Source organism: Morchella sextelata, assembly GCF_020137385.1.
Source record: "Morchella sextelata strain SCLS chromosome Unknown scls_34, whole genome shotgun sequence".
Taxonomy (NCBI): domain Eukaryota; kingdom Fungi; phylum Ascomycota; class Pezizomycetes; order Pezizales; family Morchellaceae; genus Morchella; species Morchella sextelata.
The window spans coordinates 1-19,685 of NW_025408649.1; the positions used below are offsets into that span (position 1 = coordinate 1).

Sequence of the window (19,685 nt, forward strand, 5' to 3'; positions counted from 1 at the left end):
TCCAAGAGTCAGAGGCCCAAGCGCTCCCTATTCATCGGTATATCGATAATGAGATCCCGTTACAAGAAGGCAAGCAAACCGCCATTTGGCCCATTATACGGCATGTCGTCAGAAGAGTTGAAGACCCTTCGGGAATATCTTGATGACCAACTGACTCGAGGTTATATACGCTCTTCTTCCTCTCCCGCTGGAGCCCCCGTCCTATCATCAAGAAAAAGGATGGCTCCCTACGAATGTGTGGATTATCGCGCCTCAATGCCCTCACGGTCAAGAACCGCTACCCACTGCCACTGATCAACGACACCTGGATAGACTCAAGGACGCCAAGATCTATACTAAACTGGATCTCCGCAATGGGTACAATCAGATAAGGATAAAGGAAGGGGAGGAATGGAAAAACGCTTTCCGGACTCGGTATGGACTGTTTGAATATTGGTAATGCCCTTCGGACTCACCAACGCACCGCCACCTTCCAAGCTTTTATGAACGACACCCTCCGGACCTACCTCGAGGACTTCTGCACGGTGTACCTCGACGACATTCTGATCTACTCGAAAACAGGAGGAACACCAGCAACACGTCAACACCATCCTGGACAAATACAAGCGGCGGGGCTCCACTGCAAACCTGAGAAGTGCGAGTTCCACGTCGATCGTACTGAGTATTAGGGTACATCATATCGGGCGAAGGGTTACCATGGCTACCGATAAAACTAAGGCGATACAGGAGTGGAAAACACCTACCTCGGTACACGACATACAGGTCTTTTTGGGATTCGCAAATTTCTATCCGAGATTCATCCGCGATTACTCCAAAGTGGATCCCGATGACAAAACTGCTAAAGAAGGATACCCAGTTTGTATGGACCACCGCCGCGGACCACGCCTCAATCAACTAAAAGAAGCTTTCACCACGGCACCAATACTGAAGCATTTCGACCCCGAAAGGGCCTGCATATTGGAAACCGATGCCTCTGATTTTGTCGCGGGCCGCCGTACTCTCCCAGAAAGACGACCAAGGAATCCTACACCCAGTGGCCTTCTACTATCATAAGAGGACACCAGCCGAATGCAAACTACGACATCTATGACAAGGAGCTGCTGGCGATTGTCCGTGCGTTTGAGGAATGGCGAAAGTACTGGAACCAAGCAACCAGGAGATCACGGTATACTGCGACCACAAGAACCTGGAATATTTTATGTCTACGAAGATTCTTAAACCGTCGCTAAGCTCGCTGGTCCCTAACGCTGTCTTCCTTCAACTTTGTGGTTACCTACCGACCGGGTACGAAAATGGGAAACCTGATGCCCTCACACGTCGATCTGGAGATCTCCCTAAGGAAGGGGATGAAAGACTGACCCAACAGCATCAGGTTATACTCAAGCCTAAGAACCTCCGTCTAGCCGCCGTACTAAAAGTCCCCAAACCCGCTAAGGTATCACCCGCCCGTCACGAGGAACTGCAGGCTGCTTTAGCCAATGACCGCTGTCCAAACAATTGATGAAGGATATTATCGCCAGGAAGAAACACTCTCGTTTTCTTCCTATCGGGGAATGTGCAATTAAGGATGGGTTACTGTACTATCAGGGCCTACTATATATACCCGATGATGCTACTATTAAGTTGGAGATCCTCCGCACCAACCACGACGCACCTTCGGCCGGACACCCTGGACGCGCCCGCACGCTGGAACTTCTGTCACGGAACTATTACTGGCCCCAAATGCGAAAGTACGTTGCCGCTACGTAGACCACTGTTACGGGCATGCCAAGCATTTATGAAAAGGCTAGTAGATACCCCAATACCCTCTGCACGCTAACGTCAACTCTGGACCGCACCCGCGGGGTGTGGTGCGACCAATATACGACCAAAACACGGAGTCATAAAAACACGTTTTCGACCCCAATAATAACCCCTGGAGCGTCAAACCGTCGGAGGAGAGTGCTTTGGTACCGGTGGATATATGAGGGACAGCTGGAAGCATCGGATCGAAGATCGGATCACTCGGAGCGAATCGGCGCAAGCCACCAGCCGACCGAGTACCTATCGGCGGTACCTATGGGCATGAGAGGACTCTGCTATGTGGGAAAGCGATGTGGGAAGAGGCCTGAGTAGGTAGCTTTGCCGTCCGAGACCTACGAGTAGCCGGCGCTGACGATTATCCACCAGACGGCCGATGGAGAGGAAACATCGACAGGGAAACGTGCATTAGAGTGGATAAATAGGTTGAGGGGTTTTTAGCGGGTTTAGGAGTTTGGGTTACGGACTTAGGAGTTAAATGTTCTTGGTTGTTTTTCAGGGTCTTGGGTAGGCCCCGAGTGTATTCTGTATTATTAGTAGACTGGGTCCTCGAGACATACGCGAGGGATATAAATACCGTGTCATTCACTGACTAGCCAAACCATTATCGGCGAAATCAGAGTCTTAACAATATAAATCGTTGATACGCGAGTTACAACTTTATTGACTATACTTTGAAATTACTTTACTCTATCGTGGCTTCGAACTCTACCTGAACTATTACGTCGAAGACGGTCGAAGCATCATACGCTAACTCTAGTGAATCTTGGTTGATAACGTAGCTCGCGGGGCCCGTATCGGATCAAGGAGAATCATACTCGACGTTGACTGAAGAGACCTTGGAGACTTCTACCTTTGTAGCTGTTAGCCGAACTCTGAGCTCTGCGTAGTGTACTCTTGTGGTCTGGTACGCATCCCTCACAGTATATTGTTACTCACAAGTTCACTTGGAGTAACGAAGTCACCTCAAAAAAAAAAAGAACTATCATCATTATCCCCTATCACAATGACTACCCGAAGGGATAATTATTTCATAGATACCTCGGCTGTAACCGAGGAGGCCGGGGGGAAGATTCTATGGTAATATCGAGGGCTGCTAGCCCAGATCCCCTACTTACGGGAGGACCCTCCACACAAACTAGGCAATCGAGTAAACGTTCTGCTCAAGCCCAGTTCGTGAGAAATATGCAGGAGTTTTTGGATACCCATGAGGCACAAATGAGGTATCTTGGTGCAGCTGGACAGGCCGTTTGGCAGCAGCTACAAAACCTCCAGGAGCAAGTCCAAGGGAGTGGACAAATCCTGGATAAGAAAGTACGGCAAGAAGCCATTGCCCAAAAACAACATCTCGAGTCGCTCTTTGAGCTCGTCACCCATGTCCAACAAATGCAAGAAACCGCACGAGCCGCCGACCACGAGGTTCTGGACCGCAACCATCGGATTACCCAGAACCAACTGTTGGAAGCGGAGCGACAGCTGAGGATGGTACGAGAAGAGCGGGAGCAGGAGAAAGGGGAACAACGGGCTATGTTTGCGCAGTTCAAGCAGTCTGATGAGATAAGAAACCAACGGATAGCCGAGATGGAGGAACTACTGCGACAACATCTGTCAGTAGCACCTTCCGTGGCTAGTGCTCCCTTAGACCCTAACGCACCCCGAACGGTTCCTGTTGGCAATGGCAAGAACCCCCAAAATGCTGGCCCCCAAACATCAGGGAATGGCAAGCAACCAGAAGAAGCAGGCCCAGTTGGTGGAAACGGAGGCAAGCAACCGGAGGACGCCGGCCCAGTGCAGGGAAACAGTGGCAGGCGACCGGTAGGAACTGCTCCGGTAGGAGGGAATGGTGGAAATCTACCTCCCCGAAACCCACCAAGAGGAAACTTTGGGGGAGATCCAGAACCTTCCGACGACGATGACGACGATAACAGTGAATGGTCGCACGGTCGGAAGAATTGGAGAATGAACCGAGGCGGAAACCGGAATTCGGCGCCGCCTGAAGACGACGATATGGCAGATTCGCTCGCCAAAATACCCTTTGAGTTCGATAATGCCAGGAAGCATAACCTGCGGCATTGGCTCATGGAGTGCGAGATCTACTTCGAGCAGAAGCCCAAGAAGTTCCGAACGGATAGGAACAAGGTACTGTTCGCTGGGACGTATACGTGTGGGTTGGCAAAGGAATGGTTTATGGAATATATCGAGACCAAGATGCTAGGACCGGCAGCCGCGGACTACGCTACTTGGACTCGGTTCCGTCAGGAGATCAGGAAACGCTTCTTAAGCACTCAGGAGGCTATGGAAAACGCGATGAAGATGCAGCAGTTTAAGTACTCTGCTAACATCGGGGACTACCTGACGAGAATGGAGATCATGAACCAGCATGCTCAAATGAAAGGAGCATCCTATCGCGCCGCCCTGCTCCAAGGGCTACCAAATGAAATCCGGGAGCGCCACTCACGCTTCGACCCAACCGATGACGACTCCGAGTACATCCAACAGTTGGAACGAGCCGGCAAGGCTCACGAGGCTTATCAAGAGCAGATGAAGATGTTGGGGAAAGCGGAGTCAAGAGGAAGAGAGTCGAACAATGGTGGGAACTCGCGACAGAAGGAGAAGGGGTTTAAGATCAAGGGGAGGGCTCAGACTGAGGAGAAAGAAAAGGGGCAAGAAAAGAAAAGCACCAGCAAGAACAAGTCGGGGAATAAGCCAATATACCACGACTACGACGAAGCCACCAAAGGAATTCCACAGCCAGTCCGAGAACAGCGAAAGACCGATGGAGTCTGTGTGCGATGTGGCCGAAAGGGTCATCTTTGGAAGTGGTGTCGTTCAGATGCTAATAGCAGTGCATCTATCTCCTCTTTCTCCCGAAAGCGTACCCGCGATGACGATGGCGACCACGATATGGAACCACCGGAACACCAACCTCAGAGAAAGCGAATGAGGCACCGTGCTAGAAAGCCAGCTGCTACGGCTGCTGCGGAGTACACCAGTGGGCAAGCGTTTGTACGAGAACGCGGATCGGAGTCTGAGATGGATTTCGATATGGATTTTCAGTAGGGGACTCTGATGAGTCAGGTCAGGAGTATCCCCAGATTGCTATGTTATCACTGACGGAAAACAACAAAAAAAATATGAAAGAAAAAGGCAGGAAGGGAGAACGTCCCAACCGGAGAAAAAACAGAAGATTTTAGAGGAACCTATTCACGGTCCTCGACCTATCGTTAATCAGTTCCTTTGTTTTGCGGAAAAATGTTTACCTTGTAAGGTGTTATTGGATACTGGTGCAACTGGTCCTGTTTTGTCTGCTGTTTTTGTTGATAGTTTTGAGGTCCCGAAGGTGAAACGAGATGTCCCGGCCCGGGGTATTTGGATTACTGGAGAAGTTATGAAGGGCACGGGACACGCCTTTACACAACCATTAATTATAATGTCAAGGGGGCATCAAACACAGTTGTCATTCGAAATCGCCCCTCTCCCACTTGGTATCGATGCGATACTACCGAACTGGTGGTTGAAAGAATACAAACCGGTTATAGGGGCGAATGGGGAAGTTTCCTACGATGGTGAGAACTGCAAGAGTCGATGCTTCACTGACAAGGAACCTTAAATAGAAATGGACGAGGGTGTATTGGACGATCCGGAGGCCCAATTCATCGGTAGCATTTGCCTTTTGGAAGATGAATCGGTCAACCTCCGCGAAACTCTTCCCTCTTGGCTCCATGGGTTCCTTAAAGTCTTCCTACCATCGGAATCAGACAAATTACCACCGCATCGATCTTACGACCATGCGATAGATCTCGAACCAGGGAAGCAGCCACCATGGGGACCCGTTTACTCCCTATCCGAAGTCGAGCTGAAGGTGCTTCGGGAGTACCTGGACAAAATGTTGCGATTGGGAAAGATTAGGCCGAGCAAATCCCCGGCAGGAGCCCCAATCCTATTTGTGAAGAAGAAGGACGGTAGTCTCCGACTTTGCGTTGACTACCGTGGACTTAACCGTGTGTCCATCAAGAACAGGTATCCCTTACCGCTTATGGACGAACTGCGAGATCGAGTAGCAGGCGCGGTTATCTTCTCGAAGATTGACCTGAAGGAAGGCTACAACCTCATCAGGATTAAAGACGGCGACGAGTGGAAGACAGCCTTCCGTACGCGGTATGGGCATTTGAGTACCTCGTTATGCCTTTTGGGCTGGCAAATGCGCCGGCGACCTTCCAGAATATGATGAATGATGCGCTGAGGGAATTCTTGGATCAAGGTGTAGTAGTATATCTCGATGATATCCTAATATATAGCAAGTCTCGAGAGGAACACAGGGAGCTGGTAGGCAAAGTACTTAGCAGGCTACAAGAATACAACCTGATCGCCAACCCGAAGAAATCGTTCTTCGAGCTCACCGAAATCGAGTTTCTCGGATACATCCTTGCCCCAGCAGGCGTCACCATGGCACTGGATAAGGTTATGTCTGTTACGAATTGGCAAGCCCCGCGCAGCGTTAAAGAAGTACAGATCTTCATGGGCTTTGCCAACTTCTACAGAAGGTTTATCCACAATTTCTCCGGGGTCTGTAAACCCATTACCGATTGTCTCAGGGGTGATGCTAAGAACTTTGTCTGGTCTATGACGGCCCAAGCAGCCTTCGAAAAACTCAAAACCCTGTTTACATCTGCGCCGATCTTGGTACATTTCTCTCCAGATCGCCAGACTATCGTGGAAACGGACGCAAGTGATTTTGCTATCGCCGCAATTCTATCCCAGGTTATTGACGGAAAGACTCACCCTGTTGCCTTTTATTCTCGAAAGCTTAACCCAGCGGAACTTAACTACGACGTCTGGGATAAGGAGATGCTAGGAATTGTGTCAGCCTTCAAGCAATGGCGTCACTACCTCGAAGGACCTAGCCGAACGGTCCTCGTCTATACGGATCACAAGAACTTAGAGTACTTCTCTACAACCAAGGTTCTTAACCGACGACAGGCAAGGTGGGCTGAGTCTTTGGCGGAATTTGATTTCAAGATTATTTACCGCCCGGGAACCAAAAATGGGAAGGTAGATGCACTATCGCGACGGCCGGAGTACCGTCCTGAAGGGGGAGGCACGCTTGGGAAACAGCCGATAGACAGGTTCTTTAAGCCCGGACAGTTGGCGGAGGAAGAGTTTGTGGTATCAGCGGTGTCGCTTGCCTCCAAGGGGGTGATTGACTGGTCTAAGAACTTTCTGGATCATGTCAGGCAGGCGGCATCGGGAGACCCGACATGGGTAGGATTGAAAGAGAGAATTGAGCAGGGAGAGAAGCTGGGGGAAATGAAGGATATCGCAGAGAAAGATGGGCTACTCTTCTATAAGAACCGACTCTACATTCCGGCAGATGACCGTATTAAGATCCGAATCGCGCAGGCAGAACACGACTCAAAGGTGGCAGGACACTTTGGACAAGACAAAACTTTGGAACTTATTATGCGCAACTTCTACTGGCCAAAAATGAACGAGTGGATTGATGATTACGTTCGGTCATGTGATGAGTGCCAGCGCAACAAACCCAGCCGCCATAAGAAATATGGTGCGCTTCTACCATTGTCCACGCCACATTCTGTCTGGCAATCGATATCAATGGACTTCGTCGTGCAATTACCGGAATCAAAGGGATATAACCAAATTTGGGTAGTAGTCGATAGGTTCTCGAAGATGTCGCACTTTATTCCCCTAGTAGCAGAAACGACCCGCGCAGGATTTAGCGAAGATATTCCTCGGTCAAATCTGGCGACTCCATGGGCTGCCTTTTGATATAGTTTCCGACAGGGACGCCAAGTTTACTTCAAGCTTTTGGGCATCCCTTATGGAATTATTGGACGTGAGGATAAGAATGAGTACGGCTTTCCACCCTCAGACCGATGGGCAAACAGAGCGAGTCAACCAAACCCTCGAGCATTATCTACGAGCATTCTGCAACTACGAGCAAGATGATTGGGCAGAGCTACTCCCATTGGCGGAGTATGCTTACAACAACTCGGTTACCACCGCCACGGGCCAATCTCCGTTCTATACCAATTACGGTTATAACCCAAGAACCAACTGGCCGACGGAAGCCGAAGTGGTCAACCCAACCAGTGACCTGTATGCCCACTTCATCCGAGGAGTCCACAATTCTGCTCTCGCTCGTTTGACAGACACCAGGGAAAAGATGGGAAAATACTATGATCGGAAAAGGGACGAACCGCCTAACTTCAAGGTGGGAGACATGGTTATGCTCAACGCGACCAATATTAAGACACGTCGCTCTACCAAGAAACTCGATCATAAGAAACTCGGCCCGTTCAAAATCATCCGACTAGCCGGAAAACGAGCCTGCGAATTGGAACTGCCACCACAAGTCAAAATCCACAACGTCTTCCACATTGAACTCTTGGAAAGTTACCGACAGAGCAGTATCCCAGGCCGTGAACAACGTCCCCCGACTCCCGAAGATGTCGATAAGGAAGGAGAGGTCCTGTATGAAGTGGAAAGTATTGTGGGAAGCCGGAAAAGTAGAAGAGGATTAGTGGAATACCTGGTGAAATGGCGGGGCTATTCGATGAGCGACTGTACGTACCAAGTTATGGACGCGATGAATGAGGAGGTACTTGACCTAGTCTGCGACTTTCATCGAAGGAACCCCAAGGCCGTGAAGGACCGACGCCTGAGACTATAGAGGTACCCTATGGGGCTAAGTCCTTCCCCTCCACAGACACCGCGGGTGATATGTGGAGCAGGTTTACTGGAACCATAGTCTGTCAGAAGATGTCCCGAGACATGACACCCTGGAAGGGGGGTAAGCTGTTACGGGCATGCCAAGCATTTATGAAAAGGCTAGTAGATACCCCAATACCCTCTGCACGCTAATGTCAACTCTGGACCGCACCCGTGGGGTGTGGTGCAACCAATATACGACCAAAACACGGAGTCATAAAAAACACGTTTTCGACCCCAATAATAACCCCCGGAGCGTCAAACCGCCGGAGGGGAGTGCTTTGGTACCGGTGGATATATGAGGGACAGCTGGAAGCAATCGGATCGAAGATCGGATCACTCGGAGCGAATCGGCGCAAGCCACCAGCCGACCGAGTACCTATCGGCGGTACCTATGGGCATGAGAGGACTCTGCTATGTGGGAAAGCGATGTGGGAAGAGGCCTGAGTAGGTAGCTTTGCCGTCCGAGACCTACGAGTAGCCGGCGCTGACGATTATCCACCAGACGGCCGATGGAGAGGAAACATCGACAGGGAAACGTGCATTAGAGTGGGTAAATAGGTTGAGGGGTTTAGCGGGTTTAGGAGTTTGGGTTACGGACTTAGGAGTTAAATGTTCTTGGTTGTTTTTCAGGGTCTTGGGTAGGCCCCGAGTGTATTCTGTATTATTAGTAGACTGGGTCCTCGAGACATACGCGAGGGATATAAATACCGTGTCATTCACTGACTAGCCAAACCATTATCGGCGAAATCAGAGTCTTAACAATATAAATCGTTGATACGCGAGTTACAACTTTATTGACTATACTTTTGAAATTACTTTACTCTATCGTGGCTTCGAACTCTACCTGAACTATTACGTCGAAGACGGTCGAAGCATCATACGCTAACTCTAGTGAATCTTGGTTGATAACGTAGCTCGCGGGGCCCGTCTCGGATCAAGGAGAATCATACTCGACGTTGACTGAAGAGACCTTGGAGACTTCTACCTTTGTAGCTGTTAGCCGAACTCTGAGCTCTGCGTAGTGTACTCTTGTGGTCTGGTACGCATCCCTCACAACCACTGCGACACTTGTACCCGGATCAAGCCGGTCCGACACGCTCCTTATGGCCTCCTCAAACCTCTCGTTCCCCCAGTTAAACCCTGGTCCTCGTTGTCAATGGACCACGTTACCGGCCTACCAGAGTCGCAAGGATCCAACGCTATCCTCGTGGTTGTCGACAGACTCACCAAAATGGCCCACTACATCCCCACTAGAGATACGGCTGATGCCCCCGAACTGGCCCGCTTATTCTTACAATATGTCTGGAAATCTCACGGGCTGCCGAAGGATATAGTATCGGACAGGGGCACGACCTTTACCTCGCAGTTCTGGAAAGCATTGTGCAACCAATTGGACATCAAACCTCGATTCAGCACCGCCTTCCACCCACAAACCGATGGACAGACCGAACGGGTAAATGCAATTATGGAACAGTACTTGCGGGGATACGTTAACTACCAACAGGACAACTGGGCAGAATTCCTCCCGCTGGCAGAGTTCGCGCACAATAATGCCACCACGGAGCCCTTAGGGGTTAGTCCCTTCTTCGCCAACTACGGGTATAATCCACAACTGGATATCCTACCCGCCGAAGAAAGACATGAAGCCACGCCGAAGGAAGTAGTAGAATTTGCCAACTCGATTACCACCCTACAGACCGCATTGCGATCCGAGATCCTGTACGCCCAAGCCGCCGCTGCCGATAGCGCCAACACCACCCGACTTCCTGAACCACGACTAGAAGTAGGGGATTTGGTGTGGTTGTCGCGAAAACACATACGAACTACTCGACCATCGGACAAATTGGACCATAAACGCTTAGGGAAATTCAAAATACTCGAGCGCATTGGATCTCACGCCTACCGACTGGAGCTTCCCCCATCGATGAAGTCCCATCCCGTGTTTCACGTCTCCCTACTAGAACCCGCCCGAACGCAGCCTCTTCCTGGCCATGTATAACCACCCCCACCGCCGGTAATTGTCGAAGGGGAAGAGGAGTTTGAAGTGCAGGAGGTGCTAGACTCGAGGATACGTCATCGGCAACTACAATATCTGGTTAAATGGACAGGCTACGAACAACCCACTTGGGAACCCGCCCGGAACCTCGATGCGGAGTTAGGGTCGCTGCAACGTTTTCACTCCCTGTATCCCACCAAACCCGCCTTTGCCCCTAAGAGGACCCCACGTGGGAAGTTATAAATTGCTTTCGGTTTCTTTGGTAAATGAAATTGTTTTATTTTATGTTCCTCGGTGTTGGTCTTCTTTATTTGCTTAGCTATAGTATTCTTCTCTTTCCTTTTGGTTTCTTTTTTTTTCCTTATATGGTTTTTGTTTGTTTGCTCGCAGGAGCTCGCCCTTTGGGGGGAGGAGCTAAACTGTTATGAACTATATTGTTATATTAAAGGTATGAGTTATTAGGAAGTCTGGAAGGTTCCGTGGGATTAGTAATCGGTTGCTATTTTCTTACTATAAAGAGTTGTTGGTGTTTTCTGTTGTCCTTCTCTTTCCCTTCCTTACGCAACATCTTGTATTCTACTTTGGGTTATTACTTTGGGGGATTTACTTCGCTTCAATACATTACTTTACTCTCAGTTCACGTTACGTCTGCTGTCCCTCATGCCCTGTGCATCCGCTGTTATGATCTTCGCCGCCTTCCTGTTCTTCGCCGCGTCCTTCTCGGGCCTTGTCACTGTCCTCTCCTCTGTCCTTGTACAGACCGCTGTCCCTGCCTTCGGGTATACCATTGCACTATCCCTCGCCCTCGCGCGAGGCCTATCCTTCCCTATAGGAAACCTAATCATGTCCCTCGACCCCTCAGCTTCCGCCTCGCCCATGGTTCTTTACATTGATGCCCCCTTGACATTATAATTAATGGTTGTGTAAAGGGGTGTCCCGTGCCCTTCATAACTTCTCCCGTAAATCCAAATACCCGGGCCGGGACGTCTCGTTTCACCTTCGGGACCTCAAAACTATCAACAAAAACAGCAGACAAAACAGGACCAGTTGCACCAGTATCCAACAACACCTTACAAGGTAAACATTTTTCCCGCGAAACAAAGGAACTGATTAACGATAGGTCGAGGACCGTGAATGGGTTCCTCCAAAATTTTCTGTTTTTTCTCCGGTTGGGACCCTCTCCCTTCCTGCCTTTTTCTTTTCATATTTTTTTTGTTGTTTTCCGTCAGTGATAACATAGCAATCTGGGGATACTCCTGACCTGACTCATCAGAGTCCCCTTCTAAAAACCCATATCGAAGTCCATTTCCGATTCCGATCCGCATTCTCGTACAAACGCTTGCCCACTGGTGTACTCCGCAGCAGCCGTAGCAGCCGGCTTCCTAGCACGGTGCCTCATTCGCTTTCTCTGAGGTTGGGGTTCCGGTGGTTCCATGTCGTGGTCGCCATCGTCATCGCGGGTACGCTTTCGGGAGACAGAGGAGATAGATGCGCTACTGTTAGCATCCGAACGACACCATTTCCAAAGATGCCCCTTTCGGCCACATCGCACGCAGACACCATCGGTCTTTCGCTGGTCTCTGACCGGCTGTGGAACTCCTTTGGTGGCTTCGTCGTAGTCGTGGTATATTGGTTTATTCCCAGACTTATTCTTGCTGGTGCTCTTCTTATCTTGTCCTTTTTCCTTCTCCTCAGTCTGAGCCCTTCCGTTGATCTTAAACCCCTTCTCCTTCTGCCGCGAGTTCCCACCATGGTTCGACTCCTTCCCTCTCGATTCTGCTTTCCCCAACATCTTCATCTGCTCTTGATAAGCCTCATGGGCCTTACCGGCTCGTTCCAACTGTTGGATATACTCGGAGTCGTCATCGGTTGGATCGAAACGTGAGTGGCGCTCCCGAATTTCATTTGGTAGCCCTTGGAGCAAGGCGGCGCGATAGGATGCTCCTTTCATCTGAGCATGCTGGTTCATGATCTCCATTCTCGTCAGGTAGTCCCCGATATTAGCAGAGTACTTAAACTGCTGCATCTTCATCGCGTTCTCCATAGCTTCCTGAGTGCTTAGGAACCGTTTTCTGATCTCCTGACGGAACCGAGTCCAAGTGGCATAGTCCGCGGCTGCGGGGCCTAGCATCTTGGTCTCGATATATTCCATAAACCATTCCTTTGCCAACCCACACGTATACGTTCCAGCGAAAAGTACCTTGTTCCTGTCCGTTCGGAACTTCTTGGGCTTCTGCTCAAAGTAGATCTCACACTCCATGAGCCAATGCCGCAGGTTATGCTTCCGGGCGTTATCGAACTCGAAGGGTATTTTGGCGAGCGAATCTACCATATCCTCGTCCTCAGGCGGCGCCGAATTCCGGTTCCCGCCTCGGTTCATTCTCCAGTTCTTCCTACCGTGCGACCATTCGCTATTATCGTCGTCACCGTCGTCGGAAGGTTCTGGGTCTCCCCCAAAGTTTCCTCCTGGTGGGTTCCGGGGAGGTTGATTTCCACCATTCCCTCCTACTGGAGCAGCTCCTGCCGGTCGCCTTCCACTATTTCCCTGCACTGGGCCGGCGTCCTCCGGTTGCTTACCTCCATTTCCTCCTACTGATTGCTTACCGTTCCCTGATGTTTGGGGGCCTGTGAGGGATGCGTACCAGACCACAAGAGTACACTATGCAGAGCTCAGAGTTCGGCTAACAGCTACAAAGGTAGAAGTCTCCAAGGTCTCTTCAGTCAACGTCGAGTATAAATCTCCCTGATCCGATTCGGGCCCCGCGAGCTACGTTATCAACAAAGATTCACTAGAGTTAGCGTACGATATTCGACCGTCTTCGACGTAATAGTTCAGGTAGAGTTCGAAGTCACGATAGAGTAAAGTATTTTCAAAAGTATAGTCAAATAAAGTTGTAACTCGCGTATCAACGATTTATATTGTTAAGACTCTGATTTCGCCGATAATGGTTTGGCTAGTCAGTGAATGACACAGTATTTATATCCCTCGCTTATGTCTCGAGGACCCAGTCTACTAATAGTACAGAATACACTCGGGGCCTGCCCGAGACCCTGAAAAACAACCAAGAACATTTAACTCCTAAGTCCGTAACCCAAACTCCTAAACCCGCAGAAACCCCTCAACCTATTTATCCACTCTAATGCACGTTTCCCTGTCGATGTTTCTTCTCCATCGGCTGTCTGGTGGATAATCGTCAGAATCGGCTATTTGGAGGTCTCGGACGGCAAGGCTACCTACTCAGGCCTCTTCCCACATCGCTTTCCCACATAGCAGAGTCCTCTCATGCCCACAGGTACCGCCGATAGGTACTCGGTCGGCTGGTACCTTGCGCCGATTTGCTCCGGGTGGTCCAACCTTCGATCCGATTGTTTCTAGCTGTCCCTCATATATCCACCGGTCCAAAAGCACTACCCTCCGGCGGTTTGACGCTCCGGGGGTTATTATTGGGGTCGAAAACGTGTTTTTTAACTAGGAAAACCGCAACTCCGCATCTGGTCGCATATTGATCGCACCGCACCTCGTGGGTGCGAACCGGAGTTGATAGTGGTGTTGCCATTAATATCAGAGGGTATTGGGGTATCTACTAGCCTTTCTCTCACTCCCGTAAATGCTTGGCATGACCGTAACAGGGCCAGCATTTTCGGGGTTCTTGCCATTGCCAACAGGAACCGTTTGGGGTGCGGTAGGATCTACGGGAGCACTAACCATGGAAGGTGCTACTGACAAATGTTGTCGTAGTCGTTCCTCCATCTCTGCTATCCGTTGGTTTCTTGCTTCATCGGACTGCTTGAATTGCGCAAACAGCTCCCGTTGTTCCCTTTTTTCCTGCTCCCGCTCTTCTTTTACAACGCTCAGTTGTCATTCCGCCTCCAATAGCTGGGTCTGGGTATTCTGATGATTACGTTCCAGAACCTCGTGGTCGGCGGCTCGTGCACCTTCTTGTACTCGTCGAACATTTGCGACGAGCTTAAAGAGCGATTCAAGATGTTGCTTTTGTGCAATGGCTTCTTGTCGTACTTTCTTATCAAGGACCTGTCCACCCCCTTGCACTTGTTCCTGCAGGTTTTGTAGCTACTGCCACATTGCCTGTCCTGCCGTACCAAGATACCTCATTTGTGCCTCATAGGTATCCAAAAACTCCTGCATATTCCTCACGAACTGGGCTTGAGCAGAGCGTTTACTCGATTGCCTAGTGTGTGTAAAGGGTCCTCCCTGGAGTAGGGGATCTGGGCTAGTGTAACGGAGCCATTTCAACTGTCTGGTGTATGAGTGCACACAGGGCCCGGCGACATGCTGAGAGTTATTGTTAGAAGCCAGTTGCATGGTGATATGCAAGTACTGGCAGTGTGGTTAGCTACCAGCTGTTAGAGTAACTACCTTCCGGGCGCTAGGAAGAGGATCTATTCATGGGAACAATGACTGACGAGTCTATGCCTCGCCAGTGAATAGAAGGCTGACCAGAGTGAAGCTCTGATTGCCCGGTGATCCTCTGTATCCTCTGAAGCATTGTACGTCCGCCGAAGGGCAGGGACTATGTTAGGGAAGTCTACAATAAGCAAAAGCTCTACAGCAATAATTAAGATTACATCTGAGCGGCAGCTCATTCATGCAGGCCCCGGTTGTGTGGCAACCAAGGCTGCAGGTGTTACAAAGGCTTTGACTAAGGGTGGTTGCCTTGGGTATCGGAAACACCTGCTGACGCTAAGAGAAAAGTGGGGTAGCGGTGGTATTGTTTCCGGGACCAAAGAAAAGCTTCACAGAAACTTAGTAAGGAGGAGGGAGTAGAGAATAGAAGCCTTCGGAGTATAAGTACTCAGGTTCATTCCCACCCTTCAGTCTGGTTCTCTCCAGTCTTCATTGGAAAGAAAACCAAGTTCTTATCGGTAGCAGAGTGTTACGGGCATGTCAACTATTTACGGGAGTGAGAGAAAAGGCTAGTAGATACCCCAATATCTTCGGAATGCTAATGTCGACTCTGGGCCGCACCCACGAGGTATGTTGCGACCAATATACAACCAAAACACGGAGTCGTAAAAAACATGTTTTCGACCCCAATAATAACCCCCGGAGCGTCAAACCGCCGGAGGGGAGTGCTTTTGGACCGGTGGATATATGAGGGACAGCTGGAATCAATCGGATCGAAGATCGGACCACCCGGAGCGAATCGGCGGGGGCTGCCAGCCGACCGAGTACCTGTTGGCGGTTCCTGTAGGCATGAGAGGACTCTGCTATGTGGGAAAGCGATGTGGGAAGAGGCCTGAGTAGGTAGCCTTGCCATCCGAGACCTCCGAACAGCCGACACTGACGATTATCCACCAGACGGCCGATGGAGAAGAAACATCGACAGGGAAACGTGCATTAGAGTGGGTAAATAGGTTGAGGGGTTTCAGCGGGTTTAGGAGTTTGGGTTACGGACTTAGGAGTTAAATGTTCTTGGTTGTTTTTCAGGGTCTTGGGTAGGCCCCGAGTGTATTCTGTCTTATTAGTAGACTGGGTCCTCGAGACATAAGCGAGGGATATAAATACTGTGTCATTCACTGACTAGCCAAACCATCATTGGCGAAATCAGAGTCTTAACAATATAAATCGTTGATACGCGAGTTACAACTTTATTTGACTATACTTTTGGAAATACTTTACTCTATCGTGACTTCGAACTCTACCTGAACTATTACGTCGAAGACGGTCGAAGCATCATACGCTAACTCTAGTGAATCTTTGTTGATAACGTAGCTCGCGGGGCTCGTATCGGATCAAGGAGATTCATACTCGACGTTGACTGAAGAGACCTTGGAGACTTCTACCTTTGTAGCTGTTAGCCGAACTCTGAGCTCTGCGTAGTGTACTCTTGTGGTCTGGTACGCATCCCTCACAGGTAGATCCTGAGAGAAGAGTTCCGCTACCGGAACCCGAAGAGATTGAAGGAGAACAGAACTGGGTTGTCCGAGAAGTGGCTGATAGCCGGGTCAATAAGAAGAGGAGACGAGTGGAATACCTAGTGCTGTGGGAAGGTTATGAGAACGAGGATGCTACATGGGAACCTTACGAGCATCTCAAGAAGAGTGCTGAAGAAGCCCTTCGGGATTTCCATATGAGGTATCCTAAGAAACCCAAAGACAAGCGGATTGTTGGGGTGTAGTTCTTCCTTTAGATTTTCTTTCCTTGCATATCACGGAATTTCTTGTCACATAGAATGGATGGTAATAGAATGTTTATAGATCTCGGAGACCAAGATCCTGGAAGAGGGGAGTGGTGTAACGGAGCCATTTCAACTGTCTGGTGTATGAGTACACACAGGGCCCGATTACATGCTGAGAGTTATTGTTAGAAGCCAGTTGCACGCTGATATGCAAGTACCGGCAGTGTGGTTAGCTACCAGCTGTTAGAGTAACTACATTCCGGGCGCTAGGAAGGGGATCTATTCACGGGAGCAATGACTGACGAGTCTATGCCTCGCCAGTGACTAGAAGACCGGCCAGAGTGAAGCTCTGATTGCCCGGTGATCCTCTGTATCCTCTAAGCATTGTGAGTCCGCCGAAGGGGCAGAGACTATGCTAGGGAAGTCTACAATAAGCGAAAGCTCTACAGCAATGATTAAGCTTACACCTGAGCGGCAGCTCATTCATGCAGGCCCCGGTTGTGTGGCAATCAAGGCTGCAGGTGTTACAAAGGCTTTGACTAAGGGTGGTTGCCTTGGGTATCGGAAACACCTGCTGACGCTTAGAGAAAAGCGGGGTAGCGGTGGTATTGCTTCCGGCACCGAGGAAAGGCTTCACCGGAACTTAGTAAGGAGTCAGGAGCAGAGAATAGAGGCCTTGGGAGTATAAGTACTCAGGTTCATTCCCGCCCTTCAGTCCTATTCTCTCGAGTCTTCATCAGAAAGAAAGCCCAAGTTCTTATCGGTAGCAGAGCCCTTAAAGATTATTGAGTTCTAGCGATAGTATCTTTGAATAATCTGCAACCTGATTGTCTATCTTGCACGGCCGTCTCTATTCTATCCGATTCTATTTCTCTTAGAAAGGACCCCCGTTACAGGAACCATAGTCTGTCAGAAGATGTCCCGAGACGTGACACCCTGGAAGGGGGGTAAGCTGTTACGGGCATGCCAAGCATTTACGAGAAAAAGGCTAGTAGATACCCCAATACCCTCTGCACGCTAACCTCAACTCTGGACCGCACCCGCGGGGTGTGGTGCGACCAATATACGACCAAAATACGGAGTCATAAAAAACACATTTTCGACCCCAATAATAACTCCCGGAGCGTCAAACCGCCGGAGGGGAGTGCTTTGGTACCGATGGATATATGAGGGACAGCTGGAAGCAATCGGATCGCAGATCGGATCACTCGGAGCGAATCGGCGCAAGCTACCAGCCGACCGAGTACCAATCGGCGGTACCTATGGGCATGAGAGGACTCTGCTATGTGGGAAAGCGATGTGGGAAGAGGCCTGAGTAGGTAGCCTTGCCGTCCGAGACCTACGAGTAGCCGACGCTGATGATTATCCACCAGACGGCCGATGGAGAAGAAACATCGACAGGGAAACGTGCATTAGAGTGGGTAAATAGGTTGAGGGGTTTTCAGCGGGTTTAGGAGTTTGGGTTACGGACTTAGGAGTTAAATGTTCTTGGTTGTTTTTCAGGGTCTCGGGCAGGCCCCGAGTGTATTCTGTATTATTAGTAGACTGGGTCCTCGAGACATAAGCGAGGGATATAAATACTGTGTCATTCACTGACTAGCCAAACCATCATCGGTGAAATCAGAGTCTTAACAATATAAATCGTTGATACGCGAGTTACAACTTTATTTGACTATACTTTTGGAAATACTTTACTCTATCGTGACTTCGAACTCTACCTGAACTATTACCTCGAAGACGGTCCAAGCATCATACGCTAACTCTAGTGAATCTTTGTTGATAACGTAGCTCGCGGGGCCCGTATCGGATCAAGGAGATTCATACTCGACGTTGACTGAAGAGACCTTGGAGACTTCTACCTTTGTAGCTGTTAGCCGAACTCTGAGCTCTGCGTAGTGTACTCTTGTGGTCTGGTACGCATCCCTCACACAGAGCCCTTAAAGATTATTGAGCTCTAGCGACAGTATCTTTGAATAATCTGCAACCTGATTGTCTATCTTGCATGGCCGTCTCTATTCTATCCGATTCTATTTCTCTTAGAAAGAACCCCCATTACAGGCTGGTAGCTTGCGCCGATCCGCTCTGAGTGGTCCGATCTTCGATCCGATTGCTTCCAGCTGTCCCTCATATATCCACCGGTCCAAAAGCACTCCCCTCCGGCGGTTTGATGCTCCGGGGGTTATTATTGGGGTCGAAAACCTGTTTTTTAACTAGGAAAACCGCAACTCCGCATTTGGTCGCATATCGATCGCACCGTACCTCATAGGTACGAACCGGAATTGATTGTGATGTTCCAGTTAGTGTTTTTAAAGGGTATTGGGGTTATCTACTAGCCTTTCTCTTACTTTCGTAAATGCTTGGCATGCCCGTAACACTCCCAAAGCTTGAAGAAATATCAAATATCATTCCTGAATTTTGAAAAACTTTAGCTTCATGCTTTAGGTTTTGTTTTCCTTCTCTACTTTTCAATAACTGTAGCTTTCTTTTTGCTGAAACCATCTTTGGCGGGAGGGTTGTTTTTGATTGAAATGTTGAACGGTTTGATGAATCGGCTAAGATGCTGCTATCGTCTACTTTTCCGCCAGAATACGAAGATAATTTCCATTTTTCTTTACTCGGGAGCAAACGGATTCCTACAAACAATCTTTTCGGAAAGCTTCATCAGGCAGGCAAGTATGACTCAGGGGCGCCACTATAGAACAGCAAACGGATTCCTACCTACCCCTGTTATCATGAAATATCACTCGATTATGTCCTGTTTTTGGAATATTTTGGGTTTTTTCTCAACCCGGCACCATACAAAATACCAATACTTAGGGCGCCCCTAGTGACCTCAAACTTGATTTATCTTTTAAAGCCCTCAGTATATTTTATGAGAACCTTTATTACAATAATTATACAACAGGATTAATAGTTTAGATCACTGTGGTAGAGTTGCGGATCGGTAGCAATTTTGGTGGTAATTGTTGTTGGCGTGGTCGGGTTTGACTGTCTGCCACTGTACCATCATGTTTAGT

At 49.4% G+C, this 19,685-nt stretch overlaps 5 protein-coding genes across 5 annotated transcripts; 3 read left to right on the forward strand and 2 right to left on the reverse strand.

Moving 5' to 3' along the window:
• Positions 1–4,941: 4,941 nt before the first annotated feature.
• Positions 4,942–7,587, forward strand: H6S33_009843 (uncharacterized protein; the record flags this gene model as incomplete). Its single annotated transcript, XM_044841281.1, has 3 exons — positions 4,942–5,366; positions 5,415–5,972; positions 6,062–7,587. Coding segments are annotated over 3 exons (2,509 nt in total), but the record flags the coding sequence as incomplete, so codon positions are not given.
• Positions 7,588–7,639: 52 nt separating this feature from the next.
• Positions 7,640–8,491, forward strand: H6S33_009844 (uncharacterized protein; the record flags this gene model as incomplete). The annotated part of the gene is made up of 1 exon (XM_044841290.1): positions 7,640–8,491. One exon carries the CDS (start codon positions 7,640–7,642, stop codon positions 8,489–8,491), a length of 852 nt encoding a protein of 283 aa, XP_044687465.1.
• A 1,197-nt stretch (positions 8,492–9,688) lies between these two features.
• H6S33_009845 (uncharacterized protein) lies at positions 9,689–10,531 on the forward strand (the record flags this gene model as incomplete). Its single annotated transcript, XM_044841291.1, has 1 exon — positions 9,689–10,531. One exon carries the CDS (start codon positions 9,689–9,691, stop codon positions 10,529–10,531), a length of 843 nt encoding a protein of 280 aa, XP_044687466.1.
• A 629-nt stretch (positions 10,532–11,160) lies between these two features.
• H6S33_009846 (uncharacterized protein) lies at positions 11,161–11,406 on the reverse strand (the record flags this gene model as incomplete). Its single annotated transcript, XM_044841292.1, has 1 exon — positions 11,161–11,406. The coding sequence occupies one exon, from the start codon at positions 11,404–11,406 to the stop codon at positions 11,161–11,163; it is 246 nt and encodes an 81-aa protein (XP_044687467.1).
• A 404-nt stretch (positions 11,407–11,810) lies between these two features.
• H6S33_009847 (uncharacterized protein) lies at positions 11,811–14,852 on the reverse strand (the record flags this gene model as incomplete). Its single annotated transcript, XM_044841293.1, has 4 exons — positions 11,811–13,153; positions 14,129–14,368; positions 14,432–14,572; positions 14,630–14,852. 4 exons carry the CDS (start codon positions 14,850–14,852, stop codon positions 11,811–11,813), a joined length of 1,947 nt encoding a protein of 648 aa, XP_044687468.1.
• Between the last annotated feature and the right edge of the window lie 4,833 nt (positions 14,853–19,685).